Raw genomic sequence first — 21,482 nt, 5'->3', positions numbered from 1 at the left:
CTTTCTTATGTCAATTCCTTTTTTTGTATTTGTTCTTTGGCTCCAAATCAAAAGCAAGTGACGCTTCAGTTTTGTAGTCAAGCGAGCTAACCCGAGCGCTCGTTCGTTGGGGTGGAAACTTTTGGAAATGCAGTCGGCCCTCACCAAATCGCCGTTCACGTCCTCCACGTTCATGACGTGACTGTACCTAATCCATTGGCCTTCCCTCTTCTTCTATTGACACTTGATAGCGCCACCAACTGGTCATGTCCTTCCACCTCAATGCAAATGAATCGTGAATCGATGGTGGCGCCATCTAGCGGTGGAAGTCTGAAGCGCACCCTTATCTCAAATTTGTGCTTGTATCCCAAGACCCAAAAAATTCTGCCAAACGACAGCTCATATCTCAAAAAACCTTTTTGGGTCAAGACGCTGGTACCTCAAGGCACTACTGTCGTCTTCTTTAAACGTGCTCACAATTGTGTGTGTATGGCAGACAAGGAAGTCTTTTTTTTGCACTTACACTATTGTGGCGCGCGTGTGCAGGTCCACCCTTTGCTGATGCGCGAGAGGCGCTCCGAGTCGAACAGGAACAAGCTGCTGCGCCGCACGGTCAGCGTTCCTGTTGAGGGACGACACCATCCCGAGATGGGTGAGCACGCGCACGCATATGCCGCCTTCCTCACAACAAGCAACACACAAAAACACCACATCTGTTTGTTTTTGGAATCATTTTTTATTTTCTGCAAAAAATAATGTCAATGACAATATTTAGATTTGGAGTTTAAGACGTAAGTCGTCCGACAGTTTTTAAAGAGAACAAAAAGGCTAAATTGACTGTAAGCTGTAAAAAGCAAAATCAGAGCAAGTGATCATTTTTCGAGTCATCTTTGGAATTTTTCCGAGTGCACGTTTGTTACTTGGGCCTTGAGTGAGGTGTGAAAAACATCCGAGAATGTCGCCAAAAGTCATCGTGCTCAAGAGAGTTGCTGTTTGTTGCGAAATGTGTGCAGATCGCAACAGATGTGTTTTGCTCGTCCAACTTGGTTGGACGTGTCAAGTTTGGCTGGGACTGACCAATCAGAGGACAGAAAAAGGATGACGTCATTGAGTGAATGTGGAGGAATTTGAACTGCGCTTGGTTGAGGGCTCCAGGTGGCGCAGTGGTACCGTCATTTGCCTCCGATAAAGGTTGGCCAGGGTTCGCTTCCCCGCCTGGGAGACCGTGTTTGTGCGTGTGCGTGTGCGTGTGCGTGTTTGTGTGTGAGTGAATGCAAAAAAACACAAACAAAATAAGAAAAAGAACGTGATTGGTTGAAGAAACAATGCCGTTGCTAAGTAGTGGAAGTTTAGTGGGTCAACACTGCTGAAGGGGCAGATTACATCCACTTGGCAACACATGGAGGATGAAATCTGATTGGTTGAAAAATTCCACATTGGCAAGCACTGTAGGCAAGAAAATTTTGCCCAAATCTTTGCCGTGCTTCAACTGCTGCGTTAGCCGCACATGCTAGCCAATCGGTCACCTAGCAACAACAATGACGACGGCGTGCTGTAAATCTCTTCTTTTGTTTTTCTTTTTTTTTTTAAATCTGCCTGTCACTTGTTAGGCCTTCAGATAAAAGGCTTCCTATCTCGCCTTTTCATTCCTCATCTCACTTGCTTGATATTTTTAGCTCCTGCCGTCCTTGTGTACGCCACTGGAGTCGCGGTCGTAATCATTCGCTCGTTTCCTGAAGGATTTTCATATACCGGACGTAGATCAAAATAACCTCAAACAAAATGAGTGCGCTCAGCCATTCACTCATTCCTGTGCTTCTCAATGATTTGTTGTTACCAGAAAAAGGAAAATATTTCACAGCTCCCCAACACTCCACTGCAACGATAAATAGCATCATTTGTCTAGAAAGTTGCAAAAGAGCTAGCTCATACTTTTACGCACTCTCTAACCATGAGAGCGCCACTGCCACCTACTGGAGTGGATGTAAAGTTACACTTGATTCTAGTGCGGCAATAAATAAAAAAATAAAAATGTTCCCGGAGGTCGTCGCACCGTAACCCCCACCCATTTAAGAAGGACTGCCCTACCGCCCAACCTCGTTATGGACATTTTTAGAGAGAGCCTCAAATATGGTTGACGCTGAAACAATTCATCGAATACTCCCTAATTGCTACATGGGGAGACTTGGAACACGCACACACACGGACCCCTTCACCATTTTGTTCCCAGTGTCCGTCTGTCAGTCCATCCATCATGCGTTTGTGTATTTCGCAAAAACGTTTCCATAAGATCCAACTGAATGTTGTGTGCGATTGTGTCATTTGACTTGATGTCTTTTTTTTCTTTCTTTGGTGAACCGCCGACCGCACCGTTTGCGCTCGCTTCTCATCTGTTTGTTATTCTTCTCGCCAGCGTTTTTTGTTGTTGTTTTTTTTTAATGGTTGTTGTTGCGTGGAAGTCGACCATCTTTGACTTTGACATCTTTTGCCCGTTTTGGTTTGGCCGCCCGGTCGAGTTGAGTTAATGAAGCCGATCCAAGCGTAGCGGAGCAGAAGTGACGTGAAAAAGAATCGAAGCTTTCCCGTCATCAGCGTGGTCAGCAGCCTGTCCTTCCCCCCCGCCCGCTCCGCAGCCAATACTAATTTGGACGGGTGCGAAGGCCAGCACAAGTTTAGCCGACTGGGATCAGCACAACATCCGCTGCCCGCTGCGCAGAATCTCAAACAGGAGCGGCACTCTCAACACTTTGCAACTACCACTCGCTCAACGGCGTTTTGAAGGTTCACGCTTTGCTGTGGGTTCACGTTCCGGCCCAGAGATGAACAATGCTTCTTTTTGCATACAGTAGGCATGGCAACTTTATTTTGCCAGCGCATTTCATACACAAGGCAAGTCCAAGTTCTTCACGCACAACATCTAAAAGCATCAACAAGACAGAGAAAAGAATAGATGATGACAACGACGCAAAGAAGATTCATTGACATCATTGAAGCATATTTGCAAACAAAAGATTTGAAAACATTTGAGAGAAGTAAGGTCTGTTTTTTCATCTGGATTGAATGCTCAAACCTAAACTGATGACGATTCACCTCCTGGAAAAATCGGCATGGCTCTTTTTCAATTGCTGTCATTTGATGAAACGATATCGTGTCGGCCAGTAAGGAGCCGTATCCTAATATACGTATATAGCAATCCCATGCAATGCAGAGCGCTTGTAAAAGAAGAGCGCAATGGCTGTCAAGTAGGCAGCCAGTCGACGTTTGTGCAACCAGAAGATGAGGTGGATGACGCAGATTTTTTTTTTGTGTGTGGACCTGCTGTCACTCAAAGCGAGGACCAGCGCTCGCTTTCCCACTTAAGTCCGATCATATCGCAGCGGCCCACGAGGGTGCAAGACGAGCCTCGTTATGTAACGGCTGCGTGGCGCTTTACATAAACGCCTCAAATGCAACATGCAAACGTTTTGCTGCTCATTTTCAGCTTTTTTTGTTCACCGAATTGAGTATTTTTCGTCGGATCAAATTGGTGGTGTCGGGCCGGACCGAGACCCAAAAAAAAAAAGGCACAGTCAAAGAGAGCAAACCATTTTCTTCACTTGAAATGGCTTTCAATAGTTTGTGCAATTAACGCGCGTGTGAACTGACGAATGGCATCAACTGATGACACAAAAAATTTCACCAAATTTGAGGTTTTGGACCCCACGTCAGCAACTTGCATGCAGCTGCTCTTATGTAAGCATTATTAGCATCGTCGGTGTGCAAAAGACAACATGCCACTTTTTAGCTTGGGCCAGGCAGCATATGTTTCATGCTGCATGATTCCCAAAATGAAAATGACGGCATCACTCGAGACGTGTTCCCTTGAAATGTTTTGTGCAACTTTAAAAAGGAATTTTAAAAGAAGCGCAATCAAAACAAGACAACTGACATAAACCCTTTCATATGTAAAAATATTATTGTTGTTAGCATGTTTTGCTGTTGGCAAAAATGTCAACCTGATGAAAAGCGGTTGAGGAATGAGCAAGTTATGACTTTGTTTCAAACCACACACATGATGGTTGCCTCCACCAACATGGCCGCCCCGTAAGCATGTGGCCAAACGGCTGACGGAGATGATTGTGCTTGCTGGTCAGAAATGGATTTCTGATGCCGGCGTGTCTTGTCGTGCTGCTATAAAAGGCTTTTCTTCTTCTTCTTCTTCTTCTTTTTTTTCCTGCTTGGAATGCTCTAACGTTGCTAACGTTGCTAACGCCGCTTAGCCGTGATGCACTTAGCCGCCGCTTTTCTTATTGACTTACAATAAATACAATGTCGCGCTGCAACTAGTGAACATTTTTATAATCAAGTTGTCTGTTGATTGTTTTTCAAAACCATTTTTTAATATCCATCCCTATGTTGAAAAAAATGCACAAATTGCCACGGCGATGACTGAGTTTCCTGGTTTGTGTGTTTCCTGCACAGAAGTGCAAGGTATGCTACTCTGTTTTGTCCAAACACCGGCAGTTTGCATGGATGTGTGCATAAATTCCAGATGTATTCATTTCAAATTCTGTCAATTCACTTGCGAGTGTCGAAAAGCAACGCCTGCGTCTTCTCTTCCACTTTTAATATTCTGGACAGCGTGTGAGCCGTCGGGATGGGAAAAAAAGCTGAGTCCGACTCGCGCGCTGTCACTCAATTCTTGTGTGAGTGCACCCACTCTCTCTCGCGCTCTCTCTCTCTCTCACGTAGCCTACAGCAACCGAGTTTGTCAATTTGTGGAAAGCTGGAATAAATTACAATTTGTTTTTGTGCAGCCGCTCTGTGCATCCTTTAAAAAAAATAAAAATAAGAGCTTCATCAGTGTTTTTATTGTAAAATTTGAATGATTGTTATGTGAACCTCAGGCTGCCTTGGGAATGATTCTCCCATTTCAAACTTCCTAATGGTCGGGACCCGAGATCTTGGCCGGAGTTGCTTCCCTTCACGGCGAGTCGCTTCGGCGTCTCAGCCACGGCCGAGCTTGGGCCGGTCGCTCCCGAGTCTGCAGGTTACAATTGCTTCCGTTGGACTTGAGAGTTTTTCACTTAATTACACAAAAAACAACAACGCTAGCAATGATGTCATGAAGCAAATACAAATTGTCAAAAGTGAAATTGCTTATTTTACTACAAAATACTGTCGTATTTTATTGTTATGAGCAAACTAAAATGAAGGAAGACCTAACGAAGCCTCTTTACAGTGCGGTACGGTACGGCATGGTTAAGGTACGGCACGTGAGTCCGGTGGCGCGCTACTGTCTCCAATCCACCCGTGTCGTGTCTGGGTGACAAATCACAAATGAATCTCCGCATCTCCTTGTTCACCCGCCGCTGTGCGTTAAACTGTGTACAGCAGTTTCATTTCCTCCCTCGTCTCCGTGTGTGCGTGCGCGCGCGCGTGCGTGCGACCATTACATGTTCCAGTTCCAGTGTACTAAATGAAAGAGGATGATGAAGGTAGCAGTTGTCAGGCCAACGTAGCAACTCGGCGCCAAGCTGTCACCTCCAGGCACGCCCAACTCGTGCACATGCACGTACGCGTGTGCGCACGTGGAGGTCACTTGTGCACTGTGAGGACATTTGAAGCCGGCATCTTTTTGAAAGCGGCAGCAGCGGCCTTGCTTGCTTGCTTGCAACCTGGCGGACAAGAATGCGCTACGGCACAGAATATTGGGGGCAGCCGCTCACTTTTGATTGACAGCGTCAGACAGACGGGGAGTGGAGCCGTCCCTAATGTTTTGTCCCTCATATGCTATTCAACACCTTAACAGCGTTCTGCCCTTGACATCCTTCTGGTGATCAGGCGTGCTTAAATGTTCATCACGGTCTGCAGCAGATATCTTCTTGGTGTAAGGCATTCAAATAATGACCCCCCCCCCCCCACACACACACACACACACTCCTACCATCACCATCGTACTCAATCAATAAGTCTAATGAATGAAATCTAATAGAAGAGCTGTACTGTACCCTTGCAGTGGCCAGATGTGCTTAACTTGTATTAGGGGTAAGGCATGAATAATTTCCGAAGTTTGTTCCACCCACAAATAAATGATGATAGTGAACACAATTCAATGCAAGATCCATTCCAATTAAGAGCTGTATTATAAAGTCCCCAATAGTGGCCCATGGGGTGCTTATTTACTCGACATCAATTAGGGGTAAGGCTTCTATCATTTTTGTATATTTTCTATGCCCACAAATAAATAATCCAAACATGATGCAACTGTTGCCTTCACAAGGCTGACCCTCATTTCAATGATGGTAAATTATTCATTCAGCAGCAGAATCATTTACCAGACATTTATTCGGGGTAAAGCATTTTTGGGTTTTGTTGTCCAACTCCACGCCACCCCAAATAATAATGACGCTTGTTTAAATACAAAAATGCTTCAAACGCTATACCTTTCGAGAAATCTTGGAGAGGTTTTGTAGTTCATCGACACAACCTCAGAGGGTGTTGAAGTAGCGCTTAAGGGTAAGGCACTTGAATTTTTTTCTCTTTATTTTCTTACCGACCCAAATAGTAAATGAGACTTATTGTGACGACGTCTGTGCTGCTCGCTTAGCACAAGTCCTAAACTGTGATGCCTTTTTGTCTTTGTTATTATCATACAGCAATTCAAGTTTTCCATGTTGTGGTGCTTACTTGCCTTTTTTTTTTTTTTTTTTTTTTCTGGATGCAACTGCAGCCTGTTTGGTGTCACGTTAGCACAGACTCAGGGGGGGGGGGCGATTGCGGTTGCGTGCTAGTGTAGGTGGATGTGACAAAAAACAACAACACATTTGACATATGTCACAACAATTTTGTGCGCGTGGAATTCTCACACCTTCAACCTGCAATGGAGTGTGTTTGTTTCCACAGGATGGCCAAGTCCTGTATAACCCCCCCCCAAAAAAAAATCCCTTTTACAACATTCCCCCAAACATGTATTTGTAATTGAATTGCTTCCAGTTGTCTTGTGCATTGAAATGTAAGGAGGCTTCGCTCTGAACCTCAAGTTAGCGCACTGGAACTTTCACTAAACTGCCAATTGGCTGGAGTTGATTTTGTTGCAGTTGCCTCCAGCATTTGAATGGAAGGAAGTTTAGCTTTGAGCCTCAGAACCGGCCTTGACTTTTTTGTTTCTAACAAGGCAGTCGGGGATTGTTGGAATTTCTTTGATGGCACTTTGATAGCACAAGAGGATTGTTGGGCTGCAGTTTTCTTGGAATGGAGACGCATACGTCTCGGTCGCTAAGTGAATGGAGTGAGGTTCCGCACTCAATGGCTTTCACACGTAAAAATGCATTTTTCTCCAATTTGCTGGACTTGATTTTCTTACACTTACACTGCTCCAGCATCTGAATGGAAAGAGACTTAGCTTTGAGATGCTAGCCCTTTTTTTTCCCAAAGCTGTTGTACGTCCTCGTCCTCAAAAACATCCGTTTAAAAATAAATAATAATTATTATCTTTTTATAAACCATCTCCTGTACACAAAAGAGAGCGAGGGCGATGCTTTCTAGTGTACGACATCAGACTTAATGGTAACCATGGAAATCATGACAGCAGACACTCGGTGTGAAGAGTGAGCTATGCACGCACACGCACACGCACACGCACACGCACACACACACGCATAATGTGATATAAACCCAAGTGCACACACACACACACACACAACGTGCACACGCCCATGAGAGGGAGAATGGTAGGCCGCTTCCGGCAAGTGTGTGACGGGACAGAGGCCGCCCAAATGTTATTTTTAGCCGCCTTTACGCCGCCGCGAGGGATCTCGTTGTGCTTAGCCAGCAAATTGTCCCCTCGTCTGCTGTATAGCGAGCTGGCTGACCCGTTTTGTCGTGCAGTCGGAACATCTGGCGAGTATCAGAAAAGTCATCATGACGTCACGCGTCGGCCAATATTTGCCAGGAAAAAAAAATGACGATGGCCGATTCATTCTGAAAAACGTATAAGCGATCAAATCGTTTTTTGGGGTCCCTTAATGTCGACAAGAGAAATGACTTGAAAAAGAAAAGCAGAGACGCTAAATTATTATTATTATTGTCACACGTGAAAGATGAATTTGAAACGGACGATGTGTGGAGAGAGTTGAGCTGAACGACTTCTTCAACATTTGAGAGGACACACAGAAAACTTTTCTGCAATTAGCAGCTTTGATCATTTCGAACATTTCAGCAAAACTCTGGCTAACTATAAATCTTTTAAAAAATAAATACATAAGGATGCTCACATACTTGCAGTTGGGCAAAATTGCACCACGTCAAGTCATTTGTCACAACTGTAATTTATTCATCTTGGTGGAAAATGTGGCTAATTAATTCAGCCACCGATTAAAATAGACGCTTTTTTACTGGATTAGCTTTTTATTCAGTTCATGGTTTCGGCTCCGTAGTGGCGGCTTTAGTGCGAACATGTGGACGTCACCATTTAGGGAGGGGTCTACTCCTGAATCACAAGATTGGCACTTTTTAGTGGGCAACTCTGCCAAGCTGAGGAAGGAGTGAGTGATTCCCAACACAGAGCCACCATGTGCAAAAGTTGTCGTCATGGAAACACATCGAGAGGCCATTAGCTCTGACAAGTCTTACAAGCTCAACCAAAGCATTGACTCTCTCTCTCTCTCTCTCTCTTTAAATCATTCAATTCACTTAGCATATTTGGATAAGGATTTATAAAAGTAAAAATGAGCAATTCAAATTCAATGTTGAAATGATCATTCCTAGTAAATAATGGATTGCCTAATTTTTTATTCATTTTTTTTAAGGAGGGGGGGGTTGAAAAAATAAAAGTGTCATTGGACACGAAGGGGAAGAAAAGGAGGTTAGAAGTAAGCAAAAGAGTTTTGGTCCCAGCGAGGATGCAACCCCGCCTTTTTACAGGCATGCACACGCGCAGTCGCACACGCGCGCGCACCCAGAAAGGGAGCGAGCGAGAGAACCAGCGTGGCTTTGAGGTTCACCTGCGCACGATGAGCTCCGCGTCCAGGTCGCAGCGGGCGGCTGGCAGAGGACGAGCCGGTCCCGGCAGCTCTCCGGCGGACTCCCGGAGAAAGCGCACGTAGGACGAGCGCCGCTTGGCTTCTTGTTTGTGTGTTTGTGGCGCTGCGCACGTGACGTCGGCGAGTCTGAAAGATGAGCCGCCTCGGCGGAAGGTCCGCCTGCCCCGCCGCGGATCAGCGAGATGCCGCGAGGAAGCGCTGCGAAAGGCGGCGACGGAGGGTCAAGCGCGGCAGCGGCAGCGGCGGCGGCAGCAGCGGCAGCAGCGGCAGCAGCGGCGGTGCCTCTTCGTCCTCGTCCTCGTCCTCGTCCTCGTCCTCCTCCTCCTCCTCGGCGTAAGATTGGAACGCGAGTCCGTGTTTGTTTCTGCCGCTGAAAGATGCGCGCACATAATGAACAGTGGCCTAGTTAAAAAGCGGCGCGCGCTCTCGTCACGGAGGCACTTTGGGGTCACCTTTTCGGAGGCCTACACCTGTGAATGGACTTGCTGTCCCGTCCCGGCCGCCTGCCACACCAAATCAAAAACACAAACTTTGCTGCCACACTTTGCAACAACTCGGGCTTATCTGATGAAACGCTCTCGTTTGTTTCCAGTGGACAACTTTGATTGAATTGTGCGACTTGCAGCTGCTGAAGAATTGCAATCATCCAGATTGCGCCCCCCCCCCCCTTTTTTTGGGGGGGTGCCTTGGAAGTGGAAGTTGGGGAGGATACACGACCACCCCCTCCTTGGTTTTGACCCCAAATTGGAAGCAAGATGGAAACGTAAACTGTGGAATAAATAAGTCAGTCAAGGCAACAAAACAAGTGCCACCGGATTTCGAGGTAGGATTCTTTTTCATTCTCTAACTTGTCTTCTTTTCTTCTGTTGCAAGTTTTTTGGTTTGTTAAGGAACTGCTGTTGCTCATCAAGCGTTTGCGCAACATATCCATCAAGTCCCTTTTTCAGCAGCTGGCCGTGAAGGAGCCCTCGCCCAGCTTGTCTGTCAAAATGCTTTTTTTAAAACACTGTAATGACCAACAGATGCCTGGAGATGGCGACGTTGCATCACTTTGCTTCTGACATTCTCACGAGGACTTTGGACTTGAAAGTCCAGATGAGCCTTTTTGTAACGTCACTTTGCAAACATTGCAGAGCTGCATTGCTGCATTTGTCTTTTGGTGCTCCAGGTCCGGTTCAGATCCATTTGGATGGGTCTGGTGTTGTTGTGTCAGGCAATGTAAGCTTTGGTTCCATTTGGTTTCGGCTTTGGACGGGTGTACTTGGGTTCATTACAAACTGGTGCACGGAAGACAAAAGGTGGAACGTTCGAGGACACCCAGCAGCCCTCCAGGTTGCATCAATTCTCTGCCGCCACCTGTTGACCGGGATAAAAGCGGCCTCCCCCACCTGACACCAACGGCGTCCGTCTTCAGTCCTCGTCCCTCCCACACAAGCAAAGCAGACCGTAGCTTGGCAGGCTTCAACAAACATCCACTCCACTTTTCTCCCTCCCACTCCGTCCCTCCCTCGGCTCCCTGGGAGGGTTTGAGCCGGAAGCCGTCGGCCTCCCACACGTTTCCCTCTTCAGCCGACCGTCGCTCGGCAGCGCCTTTGCATCAACGCTTTTGCACGTCGTTTCCCGGAGCCTTTGAACGCAGCGTCCGGGCCGCTTGCGCTATGATGCCGCCTTCAAGACGGCGGCAAAGTGTGGAAATCTCCCCACTCGCACCTTCGAGGCGCTACGGCCAAGTGGGAGGAGCAAAGGACAAGAGCTCGCGTCTGCTTGGTTTGTTGCGCAATAACGGCCGCCATCTTTGTGGAGTATGTCCATCCGTGTCCGCCATCTTTGTAGGCTCAGTTGCTGTACATCCGTCATTGTAATGGAATCAATGCCAGCATCTTTGTAGAATGTTTTCTGACCACCATCTTTCTTACTTTTTGGTGGCGCGTGTTGCAACTACGTACGTTGTCTTTGTGGCGTGTGTGTTGCCATGTCTGCCATCTTTGTTGGATTTGTTCCTGCACAGGCGCCATTTTTGTTGAATAGTGGAGTGTTTTGCAGTAACATTTATCATCTTTCTGGAGTACGTCGAGGAACCATGTGTGCCAGCTTTGTCGTGAGCGCTAATGAACATGTCAACATGCGTTGCGCACTCTGCGCTATTGACAAAGTGTTCGCTAGCTTCAAAAACACAACCAGTTCATCAAAAAAAAAAAAGCAGCACAATATGAATCTCAGCACATTCACGTCAAGTCCCCAAATGGAATCAATATGTTTACAACCAACGTTCGGATTCAAATGTTGACATTAATGTTAAGCGGGTTGTTGTTGGCATCTGTTGATTGTAACTAATAAAGTAACTTCTTTTGTCATCACATTTAAAGCTGCTCTTTGTAACAATTTGCCCCAGAATATCTTTACAATGGCCTTTTTTTTTATTTTATTTGACCATTTATGACCGCAACATCTTGGAATTAGTAGATCAATTCACAATGGCTACTCTGGCCAATAGTCTTCAGACTGGATTCGGGTTGCAATTTCCCGCCCTCTGTATACAGATGTGACGTCATGCGTGCATTGTGAATGAGAAGAAGGGTGTGCGCAGTTTCATCTTTCAGCAACAGGTGGCAGTAGAGATCGGAAATTCAATTTCCTTCATTGGGCAGCTTGAAGTCAAGTCATCAGTCAAGTAGCTAAGTGACTTTTTCACTATTGATTTTGTGGAGCGTGTGCAGTATTTGGCAGAAGCGGCGTGGAGTGCAAATACAGTCGGACTGATGTCATAGAAGTTGTAAGTTTATAAAACAGCACAAAAAGTGAGTCCAACTTTTGCTCAGTAGGCGAAGAATAGAAACGCCAGTCGAGGAATAAACATGAAAAGTCTCGTCTCCGAGAATGTTGACGATGGTCGGAAGAAGAAGGAGGCCGGCCAGCGGGGCCTGGCGCTCTTCGCCGACGTCAATGATTCACGGAGCCGCAAAACAAAAGAGGCTAACTTGTCTGCCGGCTTTAATAGCAACAGCCTCCTTCCCTCCCTCTTCTTCCTCCACCCTCGTCTTCCTCGTCTAGCACCCCAGGCCAGACGGAGTCTCATCAAAGGGCCGCCTTTCCGTTTCTGAAGGCGCCGCCTCGTCGGCAAGCGGCCACAAAAGGTAGAAGGGAAGACAACGTCTTTGATGATCGACGCCGGCAATGAGATTGGAAGCGGCTCCTTCTACGGCGCAAACGTGGAAAGTAGCAAAAATGAAATGCCGCCATTTGCCAGGACGAGGTGCACTTGCCACCCCCAAAATCATCCTGAAAAGCTGCTTCTGTTTTTTAGCTCCCCCCCTTTGCTGCCATCCACACTCAAAAATGCAAAAAATATGATCTGCAAGTGTTTTGCGACGGCGTATTCGGGCCATGTGTAAATTTTAAAGGGCAGGGGCAATATTTCGAGGAAAAAACGTGTACATTTGCACACCCCGAAAAAGTGAGCGTACTAGTCCACTGTTTGTGCCAATACTTTTCAGTCGGCTTCCTAAAAAAGGAGATGGTGATTGCTTTTCGCACAGATGAACCCTATGACGATGTTAAGCATTCGCTCTTTGAAACGCGACAAAGACGCTCCACAGCCGGACGGTCAAGCATTGAAGTTCATTTCTTCCAATGTCATTTCCACATTTATTCTTTTTCTTTTCTTTCGGGCTTTTCCCTTCAGGGGTCGCCTCCATCTAAGGCTGTCCTCTGCATGCTCTGCTCTCACAACAATGACCTTCATGTCCTCTCGAACCTCAGACTCCATAAAGCTCCTCTTTGGTCTTCCTCTCGACCTCCTGCCGGCCGGCCTGCCTGCCTTTTTGGAAACTGGACATCCTTCTGCCAATATACTCACTATCTCTCCTCTGGACACGTCCAAACCATTTTAAGAATGAATCCGTCTCCATCCTGTCCCCTTCAGCACCAACAAATCCTCACGTGATTAGACGAAAGCTACGCTACGTGTATTTCAAATCTGCCACTTTATAAACTTGCAAGTTTTTTTTCTTGGAATATTGCCCCCGCCCTCTAATCTTACCATTTCTCATATTCACAAAGATTATTTCTTTTTTGTAAAGAGAAGTTGTGTGAGCTTGCTAAGACTTCCCTTTTGACGTTCAACACGTAGCTTTCCTAATTTCATAAGAAGTGTCCGTGTGTTTTCACAATATAAATGTTTAGCTACAGTTAAGATGTACTTTCTGTTACTTTTTGTCAACTCTAATAACCTTGAGCTGTCTGCCATCTTTGTAGAGCAAGGATGGCTAGCGGCGCCATGTTGGTGGTGTGTGTCGCCACGTCTAATAATTTGTACGATATGTTGCGTGTCCTAATTTATCGCGGCAAGTCCGCCATGTTTGATGGCGTTTGGCAATCTTTATGGACTGTTTATCAGCATGCCCGCCATCTTTTTGGAATATTTTGTGACCTTTGTGAACTGTGTACCAGAAGGTCAGCCATCTTTATAGAGCGTGTTGTGTCCACCATCTTTGTAGAGTGTAAGTTGGCCATCTTGGGGGGGGGGGGGGTGTTTTACAGCATGTCCGCCACCTTGGTGGACCGTCCCAGAATGTCGTCCGTGTTTGTAACATGCGTTCCGCCGCCTGTGGCCGTACTGTAAACATGGCCGCCCTCTCCTTGAAGTGCGTCACATTGTTTAAAACAAGCCGGTTGCCTGGTATAAATCGAGTGTTGCCGTGACAACGGAAGCAGAAAAGGCAATGAAATGGAGCAGATTGGCGCTTTGCCTGAAAGGAATACTTCATGTGTGGGACTCATTTGCGCTGACTATTAAGGTGCTAATCAAGGTCAAGTGAAAACGGAGTGCACATTCATCCACATGTGCACGGACAGGAACAGGCACACGGTGTGACGTTTTTTTTGTTTTTTTTTCAGGAGCAGAGTGAGACGTACTTTGCACTTGCCGGGCTCGAACCAGGTGCGCAAGTCGTCATCGTTGTCGCTCTAACACGCCGACCTGCTTTGCTTCTTTGTCATTTTCAAACTATTTGAGCATTTAAAGAAAAAAAATGGCTTCCAAATAAGGCGTCGTTAAAAAGGCAAAAACGTCAGCGGTAATTGGAAGTCGCGGGCGGCGCGTGGGCGCGAAAGCCGGCCGTTAGTCCGGCTGTCAAGGACAATGCTGCGCTTAATAGCGGGCCTGTGTCGACGGCCTTAATTACACACGCGCGATTGCCGCTTATGGCGCCGCAGTTGCCGGCTCGGCCTTTTCAAAGCACAACATTGCCACGTTTACGCTCGGCTCGAGAGGAAGATTACATTTTCAACTTCGCTCTTCCTGCAACAAAGTGCAGCGGTCACATTCGATTTGCAGTACATTTGCCAAGCCAATAGCAACCCAAAAAAAACACCCACATTTAGGATTGCTTATATTAACAGACAGCTCCAAAAATAATGGCCAAAACTTGAATATCATTCCAAGTCATCCATGATTGGATTTTTGTGTGAGCATCAAGGACGGCTTTTTTGGACGATGTTTGCATTGAAGTCAACATAACCTCGCTGTCGGGTGGCAACTGCGTATGCCCAAATATGGTCAATTTCATTCCATATTTTCACAAACCGCTACTATGGGCCTGTCGTCTCCACGACACTTGGCATTTTTACCAATTGAAAATGTTGAAAATAGCTTGAGAGAATTCAATCTGAAATCATCTCCTTTCTTTTAATAAAGGGATGGAAATGTTGTCTTTCTGAACTCGTTTCTAGCACAATGCTCGATGTTCCGTTTGTTTTTAACCCGCTACGTGCGCCACCCCAGCAAGCGGCTGGAAGCAACAGTCAAATGTCACGTGAGAAGTGTCAGCCATGTTTGGTGGTGAAGCAGCAGGTGGCTCAGTGAAGGAAGGCTGTTGTTTCAGCACCACGGACAGTTGCCCGCTTCAACTGCCCGCTTCAACTGCCCGCTTCAACTGCCCGCTTCAACTCTTTCTCAAAATGTTTGCTATCGGCTGACTTGAATGAGCTGAAATGTAAACCGGCCTGGTTGGTCTGCCCAATGGTAGGCAAGTTCTTCAAAGATCGGCAGTGACTTGGAACTGAGTGCAAGAAGTGCATCTGCACCTTTCAAACAATTGGTCCAACGTTCAAATGTAACTTATGTAGCTGTTCAATTAGCGTTTGAGTTCAGTCCATCCATCCATTTTCGTGACCGCTTATTCCTCACAAGGGTTGCGGGGGTGCTGGAGCTTATCCCAGCCGGGTTCGGGCAGTAGGCGGGGTTCACCCTCAACTGCTTGACAGCCAATGATTTCAGTGAATATACTACAAAATTCAACAAATGAGTTTTTTCACTTCTTTACCATCTATAAAATGTCATCGTTGTACATAATAAATTGCATTTGAAGTTTATTTTTGAGCAAACTACTCTAATCATGACGAGATTTGTTGCAAAGCATTCCAATTGTTGTCTAATGCTGAGCGTCATTTAGGAGCATTTGGAACGCGACGAATATTCTCTCGCAAAAGTAACTCGTCGCTTGGCCAGATGAGGCTTGCGCCGGCCGGCTGATCTTCTGCAAGCCTCGCGGCTGCCGACACGCCCTCCTGGACGCCTTTTACTGATTCTTGGATGCCTTTCCTCTTAAGGTCATATTTCATTGGCTTGTGTACTTTTTCAACAAAGAGACACTGGCTCCACGTCTCGCCTGACGGGTTGTTTTTTGTAACTCTGCTGGCGTGGGCTGCACGGAATGTTCGAAATTAGGGACAGAAAGAAAGAGTGGCGGCTGAAAGGAAACCATTTGGACAGCTGAATGAAAGTCGGCCAGGACGGACGGACGGACGGACGGACGGACGGAGGGGCGGGCGGGGACTCAACGTGTGTGCAGGGCACAAAGAAAATGACACAGTGTTGGGAATTATTCCTTTGTCAATTTACAACTTCCTCATCAGAGAATAGAGATTCCGACATCCTGGTTGGGGGGTTGGCAATGAACGCAGCAACTTGCCGCATAAATCTGGTTTATTACCACCAACAGGTACTTTCAAGTTTCTCCAATAATAAGCAAAAAACAAATTAACTGACAATGTAAGCGTTTTTCAACAAGAATAAAAACAATCGTTTTAGTGTCAAACTGTAAAAACAAAAACGGAACTTCTTGTGGTTTTTCTTTTTTAAGACAAAAAAAAAAGGTTGCGCTTTACCTTGACTAGTTTCGCCGACGACTGCCGCCTTCCTTTTTTTTGTCTTGAAAAAGAAAAATCATTGGGCGATTTGTAGATTTGTCGACAAGATGCAATTTTTTTGGGGCCAAAAAACTGAACTTGCAATCAGATGGGTTGGGGGTCACTTGAAGGCCCGCCCACTTTGCTTGTGTGATGGCAAATGTGAAAAACAAAACGAAGCGTAGCGATTCACTCACACAAACTTAAGAGCAAATCGTCAGCGACAATTTGGTGGCCTGCTCGGACCATGTCTAAATAATGGCGCAACGCAATTTTGCGGAATTTGATGGGGGCGGGCACAGCCTCGCAGACATGTCATCGCATTCCTTCCAGAAATATGACAAGAGTGGGCATCAAATCCAAATCGGAATCATTGTACAAATCACTTGATGGGGCGGAGAAGTCATTTGAAAAGTGTTTGCTAACATCTTCCCGGTCTCGTCCTGCCAGATCACCGACCTCGGCGGAAGAGCATAGCCACGGGGAAGCAGCCCAGCATGGACCTTTCCCCTAGCGCCCCCCTTCAACCCTTCCGACAATCCGTGAGTAACCCCCCCGCCTGTTCCCTCTCGTTGCCCCTCGCGCCCCCCCGCACCGCCGCCCACGTCTGGGGCCAGCGGCCCGGCGGCACCCCCCCGCCTATCCCCTTTCCGCTCTCCCTGGCCGCGTCGCCCGCCCTCGCCCCGCGCCATCGCGGGCGACGCGACTCCAAGGGTGCTCAGAAGGGAGGCAGCGCGCCCCCCCTGCCCCGCTCGCTGCGCCTCTCCCCTTGCCTGTTGCTCCCCCTGCCCCGCTCCACCTCCTCCTCCCCCCCCCCTCCCGTACTGGGGCGGAGACTGGAGGGCCGCCGCTTGGAGTCCCGTGGCGGGAGGAAGCCTAATTGCCGCGCTGCCCCCGGTGGAGGTATGTGGTCCCCACCCCTGATGTGGAAAATCGTGCTCGAGCGTCTCACCTTCGTAGCATAGCCTTATGCTAAAGTTATGCTACCAAGCAGTCTTGTTGAAAGTACCTGAAATTGCTATGCGAGTAAAAGTGCAAGTACCTTAACAGTAGGACCCAACCAATACAGATTTGTTTGTTTTTTTAGGCCAATAGGGTTACAATTTAAAATATGACGACGCCAATCTCCTTTCCATCTCACTTTGCATGTTTGCGACTTCTCTATTTTCTAGTTTTTAGGGTACAGTTCATAACGGCAATTCCACTGTTGACCACTAGATGGCGGCACACTTTAGTTTGACACGGTGTACATTTAAAAGAAGAATAACAACAGGAAGTATTTCAAGCTGAGCCCAGTTTTTGCCGATTGATCCCCTTCAATCCTGCTTTTTACGCCAACAGAAATCGACGACTGTAGGTTCAGTTTCTAATCGAAGTCTTTAGCAATGATTGACATATGTTGTCAGACGGGTTAAGTTTGTTAAAAGTGGGATTTATTCATTGTAAAGCTGACGACGGATCAGTACAATATTTTTGTCTAAACCTTATTGTGTTTGCGCTCTTTCAATATGGTTTTAAATGTGCTTGTATCACTTTCAAAGTATGTTTGAAGATCTGAAAAACAATAAGTGCTGTAAATGCTATCAAAAGATGCTAAGTGAGTAATTCATGCTACGCCATGTTACGCTCTCGTGCTCACCGCTGCCCCCCGCAGGCCATGTCGCCGCATTGCGTAAAGTCAGATGAGGTTACGCTGTTAATACTCGTCGTACCTTGTGCCCGTTGCCATCATGCACGTGTGCAGAGTTTCCTGAGCAGGAGGTTGAAGGGCTCCATCAAGAGGGCCAAGAGTCAGCCCAAACTGGATCGAACCAGCAGCTTCCGTCACATGATCCTGCCTCGCTTCCGCAGTGCCGACCAGGACAGGTCGGCGTCCTGGCCTTTAACGCTCGCACCGCACGTCAAGTAACGCAGAATGAGCGGCTACTAAAAGCTTGACCTTGACTGGTTGCTGCCGGCAGGACGCGCTTGATGCAGAGCTTCAAAGAGTCGCACTCGCACGAGTCGCTGCTGTCGCCCAGCAGCGCGGCCGAGGCGCTGGACCTCACGCTGGACGAGGAGGCCGTCATCAAGCCCGTCCACTCCAGCATCCTGGGCCAGGAGTACTGCTTCGAGGTGAGAGCGAGCGCCGGCCCGACGACGACGACGGCCGCTGTCACGCTAACTAACTGTCGCGGGCGGCCAACCGCCTCAGGTGACCACGGCGTCGGGAACCAAGTGCTTTGCGTGTCGCTCGGCGGCCGAGAGAGACAAATGGATCGAGAACCTGCAGAGAGCCGTCAAGCCCAACAAGGTGAGGGCAGAGAACAAAAAACAACAGAACCGGACCACCGTCCACTCTGTGTGTGTGTGTGTCTCGTTTCCTGCGCGTGACCTTCCCGATCAAATCGTCAAGAACGCAGCAGAAATCCGTTGCTTCAAGTCTTCAAATAGGATGGAAGGCCTTTTATTGTTCCATGCGCGACACGTCGACAATCAGACTGAAAGAAGGAAGCGTCTTCTCCAGCCATTGGTGGCAAGTAGCAAAAGAGAAAATCTTTTTTAAAAGCTCAAATATTTGCCACCACAGACAAAATAGTCATGCGGAAAGATGAAATAAGACGGTTGTGGTCCGAGTAGTAGTTTTGCACATGATTTTGATTATTGATGACAAAAGCCAAACAAACCAAGAAAGAAGAAGCTTATAACATGGAAAAGGGAACCCAAAAAATAATAATAATTACTTTAAAAAACATTTATAAATGAATTGTACAATTTTTCAGATTAGTAAACTACATTTGACTTTTGAGGGCTAATTGTTACTCATTTACTTTCCTCATTGTGTCAGGTGGCGAAATGATGTCTAACAAGAGACCATGCAAAGTTTTTTTTCTTTTTCTTTCAAGTTTTAAGCTCCCACACGCTGTCAACAAGAGTTGCAGCAGCTTATCGGTTACTTAGCAACTAATTGATGATCACGTTAATCAACTAGATTGATAACCTTGTTTAAATTCAAATTGTCCAAATCCTCTCAACAGTGAATATTATCTCTCGCGTAAATTGTAGCATTACAATAAGCACAATTTTTAACTTAAAAAAAATAAAAATAAAAATAATAATAATACACTTTCAATGATTCCTTAGCTCCACTTTCCCGCCGTCCAGAAGCGGGAGACTCCCATTTACAGTTGCATCCCCTTTAAAAGCAAAGAAGACGGAAAAACAAAGAATTGTGGGAATACGAGACGACGCGCTCGCTCGCCTCAAGATGTTCATTTGTCACACCCACTTGAGGTTTACTGTCAAACTTACGCGGGAAACAAAAGAGAATTCAACATTGTATATTTAACACCAACAAAACATTTCATTTCATCAAAGTAAAGTTGAGCTAGCTTCATGCTAATATATAATGTGAAACATCGCACGCTAAGTAGCAACACGTGCAAGTGGAGCAGTTAATTATGCGTCGTCTTGATCAGTAGATCTCAGCGCTGCCTGGAATGTTGTGGCACAAAACGGTACTACACTGAAAACGCACAACTCAAACCAACTCCACTCGGCTTTATTGATAAAGCACTGTAGCGTGCGTTCGCTCCTATGGGTGTCATCACACTGCGCCTCTCTGTCAACACTCATGTTAACGCCACAAAAGGAAAAACAAGATGTCCGAAAGAGGCACACGTGATCATATGAAAACAAAAACAAAAAAACAGTCCATTCTTTGATGGAAAGCGGCCACCAGGAATCATTAGTCAGATGAAACCGAGCTGTCCAGATGTTCCGACCGTGGGGGTCCTGGCACACGCACACACACACACACACACACGTAAACATCAGTCAGATCCCAAGCAGAGTCGAGCGTGACGGCAAAGACAAACAGCTTGAATTGTATTTGTGCCGCTGATTTCTCGATGTTGCAGTCAAGTCAACGTGAGGTTCGGCCGCTCTCATCTCGCAGTCGCATCTTACTAATATATTGTCAATGTTTAAAATGAGCAAAAGTAACAGAAAAAAACGGTTGTAATCTAATATTATGCAATCCTTTTAAAACCTCAGCAACAAAAATCCATGATGATGATTGAACGGTGACGTGTTGCTAATGTTTGGAATGTTAAACTAATTAAAAAAAAATAATATGGCAAAAGCATTTGTCACTATGGTCCTTTTTGGCATTGCGACATCTTCAAGTGCGCAAATCACGGCGACAATTTCTTATGGTTTCATATGTTATAAATCTGTGAATTGAAAAGGCTGATGTTTTTATAACGCTATGAGAATATTCTTATGGCGTTGCCAGTGCAATAATTAGACGAAGAACGTGAGCTAGCAGATGGCCGCCGTCTTACAAACGATTAATTATTCATTCTCAATGACTCTGAAAAGAGCAAAGAAACGGCCCGAGTGATTATAACAACAGCAACAACAACAACAACAACAACGATGACTTTTGTGCCTAATTGATGCGACTCAGCTCCACCAGTTCTAAAATCCTTTCTCGTCAGCTTGAAACAAATCTCCTGATCGCTGCCGACTTGGATATGTGGTGAGATTTTGCGATTGCAGGATTCTCACTCACGCTTTGGCGTCATCGAAGGACACTGAAATATCTCGTGAGACAATTGAGGACGTTGGACACGGCAGATCACGTATCCTGCCACACTCGACTTTGATACGTATCGTCCGAGACGTCAATCGGAGTCTTTCTCGTGAGGCGTTTACAGACGTCGGCAGACTTTTGTAGTCTTTGACATATTTTGCGACACGTCCCGATATCTTGCGAAACGTTCATATCGAGCGCGACTTTGACGTATGACTTCAAGCCATCTGATGAGACTCGGACACGGCTTTGTCCCGAGTGCGAACGACGCTAACAACAACCACAAGGACATTTGCGGCAAACGGACTCAGCCCGGCGTGTTTAAAAATAGCCCGGCGTGTCTTTTGTGACGGAGTGCGCGCCATCGTGCGTCCTTCATCTTGCCGTCGTGGCGCGTCTGTCTCCCGGTCCCGCCCCAGATCTTTGCTACCTACGTTGGCTTACGCGTGGCTTCCCCCTTCTAGGACAACAGTCGGCGTGTGGACAACGTGCTGAAGCTGTGGATCATCGAGGCGCGAGAGCTGCCGGCCAAGAAGCGCTACTACTGCGAGCTGTGCCTGGACGACATGTTGTATGCGCGCACCACCAGCAAGCCGCGCACCGACACCGTCTTCTGGGGGGAGCACTTTGAGTTCAACAATCTGCCCGCCGTCAGAAACCTGCGCCTGCACCTCTACAAGGAGACGGACAAGAAGAGACGCAAGGTGAGAACTGCC

At 46.7% G+C, this 21,482-nt stretch overlaps 1 protein-coding gene across 8 annotated transcripts in view; it reads left to right on the top strand.

Annotated features, from left to right (window-relative positions):
- syngap1b (synaptic Ras GTPase activating protein 1b) overlaps positions 1-21,482 on the top strand; it is a 68,275-nt gene that overhangs the window by 21,614 nt on the left and 25,179 nt on the right. For 5 of the 8 annotated variants that reach the window (XM_077574658.1, XM_077574652.1, XM_077574651.1 and 2 more), the window contains exons 3-8: positions 526-631; positions 16,641-16,732; positions 17,935-18,056; positions 18,152-18,305; positions 18,385-18,483; positions 21,231-21,470. In XM_077574658.1, the coding sequence (XP_077430784.1) occupies positions 526-631; positions 16,641-16,732; positions 17,935-18,056; positions 18,152-18,305; positions 18,385-18,483; positions 21,231-21,470 (813 nt within the window). The other 3 variants (XM_077574656.1, XM_077574659.1, XM_077574657.1) reach the window with 3 other exon arrangements.

This window comes from Vanacampus margaritifer, chromosome 9, assembly GCF_051991255.1.
Source record: "Vanacampus margaritifer isolate UIUO_Vmar chromosome 9, RoL_Vmar_1.0, whole genome shotgun sequence".
Classification (NCBI taxonomy): Eukaryota; Metazoa; Chordata; class Actinopteri; order Syngnathiformes; family Syngnathidae; genus Vanacampus; species Vanacampus margaritifer.
The sequence above is the reverse complement of the archived record's forward strand: the minus strand, read 5'-3'. Positions and strand labels throughout refer to the sequence as shown.